General features: G+C 36.8%; 1 protein-coding gene across 1 annotated transcript in view; it reads right to left on the reverse strand.

Moving 5' to 3' along the window:
- Positions 1 to 6,189: 6,189 nt before the first annotated feature.
- Positions 6,190 to 12,743, reverse strand: part of GNAI3 (G protein subunit alpha i3) — a 36,773-nt gene continuing 30,219 nt past the window's right edge. Inside the window, exons 6-9 of the mRNA XM_082431910.1 lie at positions 12,299 to 12,428; positions 11,580 to 11,733; positions 7,472 to 7,685; positions 6,190 to 7,381 (exon numbers count right to left, since the gene is read on the reverse strand). Of these exons, the coding sequence (XP_082288036.1) occupies positions 7,495 to 7,685; positions 11,580 to 11,733; positions 12,299 to 12,428 (475 nt within the window). The 3' untranslated portion in view covers positions 6,190 to 7,381; positions 7,472 to 7,494. The remainder of the gene's footprint in view (positions 7,382 to 7,471; positions 7,686 to 11,579; positions 11,734 to 12,298; positions 12,429 to 12,743) is intronic.

The raw sequence follows: 12,743 nt of genomic DNA on the forward strand, positions 1-12,743 counted from the left end.
CAAAGCCAGTGGGACAGGTCTTCTGGTAGAACAATCTCTAGCAGAATAAAACACGGTTGTATTTTAGTTTTCTTTTGCTCTGGTAGACATCCCAACTTTTAACTGGTTTATAAACAAATTCACACAAGCCACCCTATATGCACTTTGCAAAAAGATTACCTTGGAGGCTGGATGGGGAAGTAGCAGTACTTAAAAGCAACACTTCTATAGCTGCTTTACTGAAGTTAGGATCTGGTTATTCATCTTATTATATTTTCAAGCTAAAACTCTTCTGGTGAGCCTACACAGAATAAAAACAGGGGGCCTTGGTCATCCATTCTCTTGTTCCTTAGAACAAAGTCAAAACAACTTCCCAAAGCTCTTAGCCAACACCGGGATGTTCTCTGAGTAAAGGTAAGAGGACTTCAAATGTTCTGGATAAGCTTCCAAAAAAGGCATTAATCCTTACCGCAGCTCCACTGTTTGTCAGGCCCAGAGATGGTTCCCAAACCTCATACTATTAGAGACAACTCCACTGGTACTTCTCCTCCCAACTGGCTTATTTTTATCTCATGGACATTTTGATTGTGTGCATGAAAAGTTCTCTTTGCATAAAACAGCTGTTAGAAAGCTTAAAACCAAAATTATGCCACATACTCACTCTGCTGTCTATATCTGTCTTCTTTTGCTTCATTTTAAATTTAAACTATACTGTTGAATTTTATATCATCAGAAATTGTTTTTTGTAACAAGATAGGTCAGAAACTAATACTCAACCCTATTTTCACGTACTGCAATCTTAATTCTTAAAACGATAAAGCTAGAAGAAACTTAAAATATTCTAGGTCCACTAGCAATTTATTGATAAGAAACTGAGGCCAAGGGAGGTGGAGAGTCTTCATCAAGATCACACTGCTAGGAAGTAGCAGAACTAGAACTCCAAAACAGGTGTTCTGAATCCAAAGCCAGTGGTCTTTCTATATGCACCATGATACCAACAGCCCACCATACACTATAACGTCAAAGTCAATTTTCTCATTCTCCTAAGCTCCTTCTATTCCCAAACAAATCCTTGGTTATTTTTAAACTATGCCATCTCTAAATCATAGATATTTAACAAAATCATCTCCACACTAAATACAAATTGGTCTCAAAATGGAATGTGAAATTAGCATAAAACAGTAAAAGTATAAATAGCTTTGTTTGTTGAAGGTATAATTTTCTGTTCTTATACTTAGAGGGCAGAGACTGTAACACACTTCCCTTGCATTGCATGATTAGACATTGATGAAAGTAAGCCAAATGTAAATTAAATTCCATTTCATATAAATCTGATGACAGTTGCTTTTTTTTTCTTATAAAAATATGATTGACTCAAAAGGACAAATACAGTATGATTCCACTTATATGAAATACCTAAAGTAGTCAAATTTATAAAGACAGAAAGTAGAATGCAAATGGGGAATTATTATTTAATAGGTATGGTTTCAGTTTGGGAAGATGAGAAAAGTTCTGGAGATGAATGGTGGTGATGTTGTATAATGATGTGAATGTACTTAGTACTACTGAACTATACACTTAAAAATAATTAAAATGGCAAATTTTATGTTATGTATATTTTAACACAATAAAAAAAATGGAAAAAATATAATTGGAAATGTGCTTTTATGTTTCTGTCAATTAAAGGAGGAATAAAAGCAGCACAAAAATTCAGTCTAAAAATTCAGTATAACTATAAAAGACACATTTACTTGTAACAGTTCTTACTCTGATACAAAAAATCACGTACCCCAAATAGTCCAAATCTGGGTGGCCCCATCCCCAAGGTGAAAAATAACAGCATTCAAAAACCACTCTATACTTGGAGATGTGCCGTAGACCAAAGTGTGCCGGCCATGCTGGGTGGAGAAGGTGGTGAAGGGTGAAGAGCTCTTACCTCCCACTTCCCTCTCTACCCGGCACAGCCCCCGGAGCACAGATTCCAGCAGGACTTCAATGTTGGGCCAGGGACTGAAAGTGTGCCAGAGCCTCTGGTGATCCTGCTAGGTAAACACGTGAAGACATCTCTGTGAGGTCAAACAGATAAACTGCAGACTGCAGGAACTTTTCTTTCCTTTGGTCATGGAAAAGTAAGCACCAGTTTGAATAGAAAATAAAGAACTGGATTTAAATGCAAGACAAAGACCTTTTCACCCTGCTTCGCAAAATACAGGGTAATTTGTAGCTGAACTTCATTTCAGGTTTTCGAAATGAATATGGGAAAAGTGATGCTGAGAAAAGACAACCAGCTACAATGAATACATTTGTTGGTATTGTCTTAGGTTACCTTTTTTGCAGTGGAGTACAATCTTGAGTATCATAAAGAATATTTACAAAACACTTTTAAATGTGTTATTTCTATTTGATCAGAACCATAGAATATCACAGCTAGAAGAAATAATTTAGTCTGTCTTTAGATGAGGGATATAAGACTGAAAGATTTCATAGCTAGCTGGAAGCAGGGAAAAGACCAGAACCCAGCACATCAAGCAACTCTCCAACTTCATAAGAGTCTGAGGACCTTCATCTTACATAAGCAAGAAAAAACAGGTAATTTCTTATGATTTGTTATGTCTACTGAGATTTTCTCTTACATATAAACAAGCCTCTCGGTAAAAATGTTTGGATAACTCAAAGGAATATGGCCGGCGGGTGGGGGTGGAGGGTAAGAAGACAGGATAAACCAGGTTGTACAGAACTTAATATGCCAGCTGTCAAAGATCTCACAGCTTAGTGAACGCTAACACACTGAGATGGTGTATCCCAGAAGTATGTTTACTAATATTTGATTATTTCTACTATCATGTTGATTCCCACTAGATTTCAGGAAGGGAGAACATATACCACTGGGCATACAAAGATTTTATATTATATTTGACTCCTCAATCATTCCCCTTACCTACCCCCTTCCCAAACCCTCTCAAGAAGACTTTCATTCTATAGCTAGCTTTGCTCTTTTATCTACCAACTGTAAATGAATATTCATGTTATTACACATAGTTATCTTTGTCATAGGATTTTATCTTTACTTTGGTATATCTTTCAATTTTCACTGAATAAATAAATGGAGTGAAATAAACAAAAGAAAAGTTTGGAAACCCCAAGTTTCTTGTTTTGCTTAATTTTATATAAAAACTAAATACTCTATCTAAAATGTAGGAATGTTCTTTGACCAAACAGTCCTCATACTAATTTTTTGGGTGAAAGGCACTTTAAGTCATGTAGGTGCTTTATACTTAATGGCAAATAAAAAATAACTTAGTCATTCACTAGTGATTTTGAGGTTGTCTACTATTTGGGTTGATCTTTAATATAAGGTCTATTCAGTTGTCCCCAAATACTGGCCCAGGTTAGCTGCATCAGAACCACCTGAGGAATTTATTTTAAAAATACATATTCCCAGGACCTGGCTCAGACATTTTAATTGAGTAGAGCTTAGCCAGAGAATCTGTATGTTAATCTTGCACCTCAGGTATCTACTGCTGCATAATATTCCATATTATCTCTTATTCCTGAGAGACCTGAGTAAAGCCAGGTATAGGCCTGACATAGTATCAGAAAATAACCATCCTGCCCTGATTTGTTCTGAAATATGCTTTCCTCAGCAGAAGTAACTCATAAAAGGTTATGAGAAAACTGGGGGGTGGGAATGGGGATTTAAAACCTAAACAAAGGTAAAGGAACAAGGATCTTGACCATCCTGGAAGTTAGTTCTCCAGTACGCCTCACTTAAATCTTTTACTTTCTGATAGTTCATAGTAAGAGCAACTTTCAGTTCCAGGCCTCTAAGCAGCCTGGTTTTCTCTTGTGTTCGGTGGCCATAAAGTTATACGGAGAGCTGTGGCTGGTCCAGGTCAGATCTCTGATTTGTACTTTGAAGTCTAAACTGGAACACAAAAATTACCTGGCAGTACTTGGAAACTGAGATAATTTTGTTCTTAAAAGTCAGTATCACATATGAAAGATTTCACAGGTAATTATCAGTGAGTAGAGGGCTGTTGTTTTTTGAACATCTAGAAGGGAAAAAAAATCAAAAACAGGTTTTTAATTGGATGAGACACTAACTTTCCCTTATATGTAACTGCCAATACAGCAAGGAGCTCTGCAACAGGAAACTCCAGAACTATGCTAAGCAAATGGATAAATATAAAAAGTAACTAGTCAGGTCAGGCAAGCAATGTCCAAAGAAAGTCACAGCTACAAATCAGAGAACAGTGGCCAGGATATAAGAATAACAGGTGGGCAAATAAATTAGAAGAACCAGCAGTTATTCCTAAACACTCTATAATGTACATATAATAAAACACAAATATAATACATAAGAGAATAAAAAATAAACAAGGGAAGAAAACAGCTTTTAAAAATTTGGTCCATCTATTCTTAGAATGCAGCACCTTGTGAAAAATAACAACCCATCAGTATGATACACTGAACTAGAGGTTTAGAATTCAAACTGTCCAAGGTGAAAATGACATTTCAAGATCCACTTATGAATAACTGTAAAAATTCTTGGAATTTTCATGCCAGGAGGTGAAATCTGCTGCAAGGCTGAAATTATAAGGTTAGGGAAGACTGGCCATTAAGGAGCAGAATACTTCCTCTTTACATAGAGCCTAATGGATGGCAATTCTACAGCCCAGGGTTTTAATCAGGTGGAGAAGATGTGACTGTCAACAAAATAAAGGTACTGTTACAGTCCTTCCTGCTAGTGTCTGTTTACTGTTCTTTATTTGTTAAAATTTAATTTTCTTAGATGTGCTGATTTCTTACATGGTCTAAAGACTGGGCACCTAAATTCTGAAACATGATCCATCACAAATCTCCATTATTCTCCACCAAAAAGACACCGGCAATTTTTCACTTCTTTGATTACAAACATCAGTCCTTTTTCTCCAGGCTCATAGATATGAGGTTTCATTCCCACATTCTGGCTCTGCTGTAAGAAAAGACCTTTTAATTCAGAATATTGATACAATAGTGATTTGTAAGGCTGATGATCAGAATCACCTTTTTAAAATTACAGAATGCCAGCCCACCAGCCAAGAGTCAATCTCTGAGATGGATCCAGGTGATTTTGACTTAAGGCATATTTGAAAACCACTGACTGAAACTGTGTCCCTGTGTCCTTAAGGAATGTGCATTTTGATAAATTATTTGGCATAGGGGGGTTGGAGGTGATCCTCATGTAAACACAGGACAAATGTAAATGGTGTAGAGGCAAAAATGTGGAGAACTACTGTTTTTCATTAACAGAAGGGCTAAAAAATTAACATATCAGACAGACGTATTCAAATGAAAATACAAAATGCATTTCAAAGTGTTAATTTTTTTGGATTATCCCTCATTTTGTGTTATCAACACCATCCCATTAGCCCAGACTATAGAAAGACTACAGTTAAACCAACATTCTACCAGTTCTCATTTCCAGATGATCCTATATCACAGAATACAATAAGGAAAAGATATATTCAAAATGAACAAGAACTATCCCTATTTACATTGTGGGCATAAGTCAATCACCAATTGAAGCTGATAATTTTCTTTCTTTTAGATCCAGTTTTGCCAATCCTAAAAAAAAAAAAACTGTTAGATAATATGGTTATACCATCTGTATAGTTATATTTTTCCCAAGAAAGAAAAAAAAAAAACTACCAATAAAGGCACTGAAGTGCTGTGGCTTGCTTTCTGAACCAGCTTTGATGACCACCAACCATTTTTTTTTAAACTAGTGAAAGGTCACATCAAAAGATGAAATAGAATCCAATCCAAAAAGATCGGACCCCAAAAGGCACTGCTCAAACTACTGATTTGGAATGCTCAAAATGCATTCTCTTCATTTGCCTTCCCCTAATGGACCATTCAATATTTAATGACATTTGCTGTACATTGTACAAAAGGACCTGCAGGCTGAGGTGAATAGAGCTCTCCACACAACCAAAATGTAAATCTGGAAAATGAGTTTTGACTGCATATCACTAACACAGATATGACATAACACGCTCAGTCAGGCCAAGATTCAACAATACTATTACACCAAAAGACGAACACCTTCAGGGAATCCTTCTACCTAAACCCATTCTCAGACAAAGGCCTAAGCACACAGCAGGGGCAAAAAACAACAGAAGAAAATACTTCCAGAAAGGACTAGTTACAAACAGGAACAAACCTGGACTCTTTACTCACCATTTTAATACTGCTGCCAACTATAACAGATTAAAATCTGTACACACAACAAAGTGGAAAATAAGTCCCCAAATCAATAGTTTCAGCAAAAGAAGGTACTGACTAAGGATTACTACAATGAACATTGCTACAATAAAAACAATGGCAAACAGGGATTTGGCACCACGTTTACAAAGTAAAGGCATGCACTGTTAATACACTTTAGATGTTTCCCAACAGAAAAAGCCAATGGAAGATGGAAAACAAGGGGCATCTTTTACAGAACTCCCTATGACTGAGACGGACAAGCAAGAATTAAAGTGGTCAATTTAGCAGATGTGTAGCAGCAAAGTCACTGGTTCTGTTTCGAATTTAGCAATTTGCATTTCTAACTGGCAGCTGCCCTGGGTGCGTCTGTATCCAAGAAGCTGACTTCATCATACTACATCAGCATTTATCTAGTAATTTGGTGATCAGCATAAACCAGGTTAACCTTCAACCACGAGCTTAAAAGAAGAGCTGGAATCTTACTACAGAATTCTTCAATGTAATTACCGTTTAGAAACCATAATGGTATTTTGAACAGGATAGTAACATAAATTTCATCCAAAAAAGCTATAATTAGAGCCCCAATAATTGTAAAGAATTAAGTAATTATGGAAATATTATATTCTGACCATACCAAGAGTTAAAAACAAAGAGTTCCTACTAAGAGGAAAATTTTCAAGATGATCTGGTCACATCATGTGCATAGTTAAGACTGTTTGTGTTTTAATAAAGATTCTTTCACAAAGAAATAAAATTTAGTGACGTTATTCTTCCCTTGATAAAAAAACAACAACAACAACAAAAAACAACTTAAAAAATGAACTACTGGTGGTTTGTCAAGAAGGAAAAAAAAAAGAGTAAGCTACATATTGAAGTTCTGGAATGCAGCACCTCAACTTCACATCTTCCCTAAACATTTGAGATTGTGAAATCCAAGTGATGTCTTGATGATCAAATCATACTTTACAGTTGTTCCAATTCCAATGTCTGACTTTAGCATCTCATGTCAATTAAGAGTTCCCTAATACAGAAGATTGTGCTAAAGAGTACTAAGATTCTGCATGCCGCTGCCATTCCCTGGTCCCGTTCATGCTTGCAGCTGCCCAATGAGACAGCAAAAGAAGTCTGGTCTCAACACTCCACACTGTAATAACTACGAAAGAAGAACATTTGTAATTAGAAAAAGTTTACAAAGTCAAGAGACATCACTACAGCACTATAATTAAACTGTTCAAAGTTTTACCTTTTATTTAACATCCACACTCTTCAATAAAGTCCACATTCCTTTAAGTTGTTTTTAATGATGACATCTGTAACAGCATCAAAAACAAACTGCACATTCTTGGTGTCCGTGGCACAGGTGAAGTGGGTATAGATCTCCTTGGTATCTTTTCTTCTGTTCAGATCTTCAAACTGGCACTGAATGTAAGCAGCTGCTTCTTCATATGTATTGGAACCTGAGGCAGACACCCAATATTCTCAGTTCAAATTAAAACAGCTGCTTGGACTCAACTAAGTCAGGCCATCACAATTTACTTATGGAGAGAGGAAATATAACACAATTGAAATAAACAGATCTCTATTTTTCTATAATCATTACATGTTTCTTGAGTGCAGAATCTCATTATAAGAAAAATAAAATTATCACAAAGATCCAAGAAAACAAAACCTTAAGTTTCTTTCCCTTTTATTTAGACTTTTTAGCTAAAAAATCTAGAAAGCATAAAAGGAAACTAGGGAAGTAGGAAGATGCATTTCTAGAAGAACATAACTGTTTAAAAGGTCACAGAGCTTGTGCTCCTTGGAGTGATGCTGAAATAAACAATTCAAAAGGGGAAGTCATGCTTCTTTTCAAAATCATTCCAGTTTTAACGGAGCTTAGCCTCAGAGCCTTAGGGCAATAGTTTAAATAACCAAAGGTAAACCAGTAGATGCAAAAGGGAAAGGGGCCTGAACTATATACGTTTAAATGGTGAATTTTATGGTATATGAATTATACCTCAATAAATCTGTAATTTCTTCAAAGAGGGGGACCTGAAAGTTAAACCCTATTTCAACAACATTGGTAATTAACACTCTTAATTGCCTGCTTCCTACACAATCTTGTCTACTTGTGAATCTTTAGAATAGCCTTAGAAACTGTCTGCAGAGCCAGGGAAACTCAACAAAGACAGCATACACAGTTATTCCTGTGAACTAGGGGCTATTTTCAGTGACATTAAGCATGACAAAAATATATCAACAAATAAGTATATAAAGATGACTAAAAAAGAAAAGCTTAAGAAAGAAATGACTATTATTTAAACAGACTATTTAAAGAATGGAAGGAAGACAGCTTGGTAGGTGCTTGAAATAGATTTACTGAGATGTGCAGAACCTCTGTAAATTAAAGGAGACAGATGTTTGAAACACGTAACACCAGATTTTTGTCTGGTAGGAACAGATATTGATACTTGGGAAATCAGGACTGTGAGAATCCTTAAGAAGAATGAAGTCAATGGAAGATAGGCTTGGAAGTTCACCCTACCCGCCACCACCCAAAAATGGACATGATATTGAGGACTCTTTGCTATGTGTGAAGATTCCCAGCTGAAACACTAATGTCAATCCTTTACTTGTCTTAAGTAATATTGTTCTCCCATTCTAAAACTTGGATACTTTCCATCAACTTACCCAACTCTCACCTCCCTCCTCCCTCTGAACAGATGACAGACATTTCCAAATTCCCTAAGAAAACAGAGGCCACGGGGCTTTAAACTACATCTCAACTGCTTAGCCCACCACCTCACTTAAAAAGTTATCTATAGCTGCACTTATTTGTACCTTTGGTCTTAGAGATGTCTTCCTTTTGATTCAAAATTCAACCGCTCTATCTATACTTTTTTTTTTTTTAAGTTGAAGTGAAATTCACATAACATGCAATAAGTTTACAATACAGTGGCATTTAGTGCAGTCACATGTTATACAATCACCACCTCTCTCTAGTTTCAAACTTTTCCACCACCCCAGAAAAACACCCCATTCCCATTAAGTAATCATTCCTCATTCCCCTTGTGCCAATTTCCTAATAACCAACAACCAATCTGCTTTCTGTCTCTATGGATTTGCCTATTTGGGATATATCATATAAAAGGAAACACACAAATGTGACCCATTCTGTTTGACTTCTTCCATTTAGTATAAAGTTTATAGGGTTCATCAAAGTTGTGGCATTATCAGTACTTTGTTCCTTTTTATAGCTAAATAATACTCCATTGTACAGATATACCAATTTGTTTATCCATTCATCCTACCTAGACTTTTGATTCCTTCTTTTCTCACCTGCTTACAAATCTTGCTCCATCAATTACATCCACTTTTTGTAACTTCTCTTTTGCTGTAGGATCTTACCTCTAAGCCCATAAACATTTAAAGATCTCTCCTTCCCCTGTAATCTAAGCTGCTCAAGAAGAGGCTACACTTGTCTTCATTTCTTCACTTCCCACTCAGTAACTCACTGGTCCTGGCTCTACTCTCATCATTCCACTGATAATGCTCTCCATAACAGTCAATGATCTCCTGACTGCTAACTCCAGAGGCCATTTTTTCAAAATGTATTTACTTACCTGCATATGACATTGTTGACCACTCCTCACTATTTAAACTCTCCTCTTAGTTTTTAATACTTTGGCTTTCCAGATTCTTCTCTTTGTATCCTATATAAACCTTTCTTTTTCTCCTGCCAATAGAGGCTGGTATTCGCTCTCATTCTATTCTTTTCTCTCCTCATTCTATATCATCACTCTAGGTCATCTCATCCATTTCCATGTTGTATTTACACATGATCCCAAATCAATATCTGTTACTAACCTGTAACCTCTCCCCAAGCTCCAAGGCCACATATATAACTATCTGTTAGATATCTCCATCAGGATGTTCTGTAGATACTTCAAAACCAACATTCCTAAATATGAATTCAGATCACAGTACCGGCACCCAATTAAGACAGAACTCTGAGAGTACCTTTGACTCGTCCCACTTCCTTACCCTAGCTACACCCTTTCACCTTACTATATAAAGCATTTACAGTGTCTGCTCAGCTAACAAGAGGTCCCCTTTCCTAGAAATACTCAATTCTGATCTAAAGGTCATAGTGATAGAGCCCTGGCACTCATGTTTGTGTCCCTAACCTCATCTGATTGAACTAAGGGTTTCTGCCTGACTTAACCCTGGTCAGAATCTCTCTCTTTTAGGAATTTGAATCTTGGGCCAAACAATCCCAGTCTAGCCTGGTCTTTTAAATGGAGGAGATATAGAAACTGTGGCAGGGCCATCTTTTATCACATAAACTGAGCAGCAGAGAAAGTTGGTAAGGAAAGAGAGAAGAATAGAGAGACACAGAGAAGAGAGAAAAGACATGCAGAAAGAAGTGCCCCCAGGGTTCTTGACAGTGCTTGCAGGGTTCCTAGTTCTAACTGCATTCTTGAGAACTGTCTGCATTCTTGCCCTTGACTTCTATGATATATCCCTGTATCTTCATCAAAAGTTTCTATTTGCATCCTAAGAGAGTCCTCACTAATTCAACTCCCCTACTATCTCTCTTTATTGCCATCTATCACATAATCTTTCTAAATCAGTTTCTACTACATCATGTACCCCAATGAATATCCTTCAATAGCTCCCCACTGTCTCAGCATGGGATACAATGCCCTCCACGAGCATCCTTGCCCACTTCTCCAACCACTCTTCCCCACCACTTTAAGCTGCAGCAATACCAAATTCCTCCTAGGTTTCAGAACAGATCATGTCATTTTTAACTCCATATTTTCATATATGCTGTTTCCTCTTCCTAAAATGTTTTTATTCCCCCGTCTGCCTGATGATTTATAGTTCATCCTCTTACTATCTCACTCCAAGTGTCATTTCCTCTAGAAAAAGACTACACTGATCCCATTGAGGTAACCCCTTCTTCTGCTCTTCTATTAATGAACATTTTACACTAAAATGAAATTCTTCAAGTGTGTCTCTCTCTTTCTACAACTAATGTCAGTTTCCTGAGTGTAATAACTGCACCTTAATCTTGTATTTTGTGAATATATTTACACCAAATTTTGATTTTTATCATTCTTTATTTGCCTCAGAAAATGAGGACGACAGAAATATAAAATAAACACAGTAAACTCGATTATGTCTGGAATAGCACTTTAGACTTAAGGGGTCTTAATCACATGCTTAATGTTGATACCACTACCAGTGAACACTCTCCATAAGGAGATACACACAATGTTCAAAACAAAAGACAGCTGTAGGAAGGTCACTAAAGTTTTGATTCAGGATGTATACCTCCAACAAAATCTTTCATGATCCCTCACCTGTGTATTCTGGATAACAGATAGTTAATGGACTCCTCTTTATTTTTTCCTCAAAAAGATCTTTCTTGTTGAGGAACAGAATGATCGAAGTGTCTGTAAACCATTTGTTGTTACAAATGCTGTCAAACAGTTTCATGCTTTCATGCATTCGGTTCTAAAAAAGAAACAAAGGATGATAGGTCAGTAGCAAAAAAGTAAAAGTAGATTAACTGTTAATGAACAACAGACCAAAAAGGTTTTTTTTTTTTTTTGGGCGTGCTACAAGGCATGCAGGATCTTGGTTCCCCGACCAGGGATCGAACCTATGCCCCCAGCAGTGGAAGCACAGAGTCCTAACCACTGGACCGCCAGGGAAGTCCCAGACCAAGAAGTTTTAAAAGCGCTGACGGGCAATCATGAAAAGAAGTCAGACACTGATAACACAAAAGCTGAGTCAGTCCTCGTTTTTATAATTCTTAGAGGTTGAGAGGTGGGAATAAGGACTGGCTAACAAGAGGACTTAATCCTGCCCACATACTCAATGTGCTGTCATATCTCCTAAGTTTAAGAGGGCATGGATCAATATTCTGAAAACTCTAATCACACTGACAAGGAGAAAAATTAAGGATTTTATGTTTTGGTTCAATGAGTAAATGGATGCACAAAGTCTTCCTAAGAGTTATTTTCCGTTTCCTGCCTGCATTAGACAGGCCTTTTATTTACCAGAACCTCCAACATACCATCTCCTCATCCTCAGCCAGAACGAGGTCATAATCACTGAGGGCCACGCAGAAGATAATTGCTGTCACTCCCTCAAAACAGTGAATCCACTTTTTTCGTTCTGATCTTTGGCCACCTACATCAAACATCCTGAGTAAGGGGAAAGAAAGCACAATTTCAGCAAGGTCACGCACACACACATCTCCCTAAACTGAACTGGTTAGGGAACTTCTCACTATTGCATATTCAAAACCCCATTTATAATAGAAAAGACAAACAAGGAGCAGATAAAATGTAGTCAAAATAATTATCTGTGGTTAAATGTAAAAGAGAACAATATGAGAAAATAAAATTTAGGAACAATTAAAATTCTCATTTTAGATAAACAGTTGAGCCTCTTCACTATCAAAGCTTGTGTCAGACGTGCCAAAAGTCAGCAGAGTAAGCACTGAAATGGATTAAAGG

The sequence above is a fragment of the Balaenoptera physalus genome (genome assembly GCF_965194825.1).
Source record: "Balaenoptera physalus genome assembly, chromosome: 1".
NCBI lineage: Eukaryota > Metazoa > Chordata > Mammalia > Artiodactyla > Balaenopteridae > Balaenoptera > Balaenoptera physalus.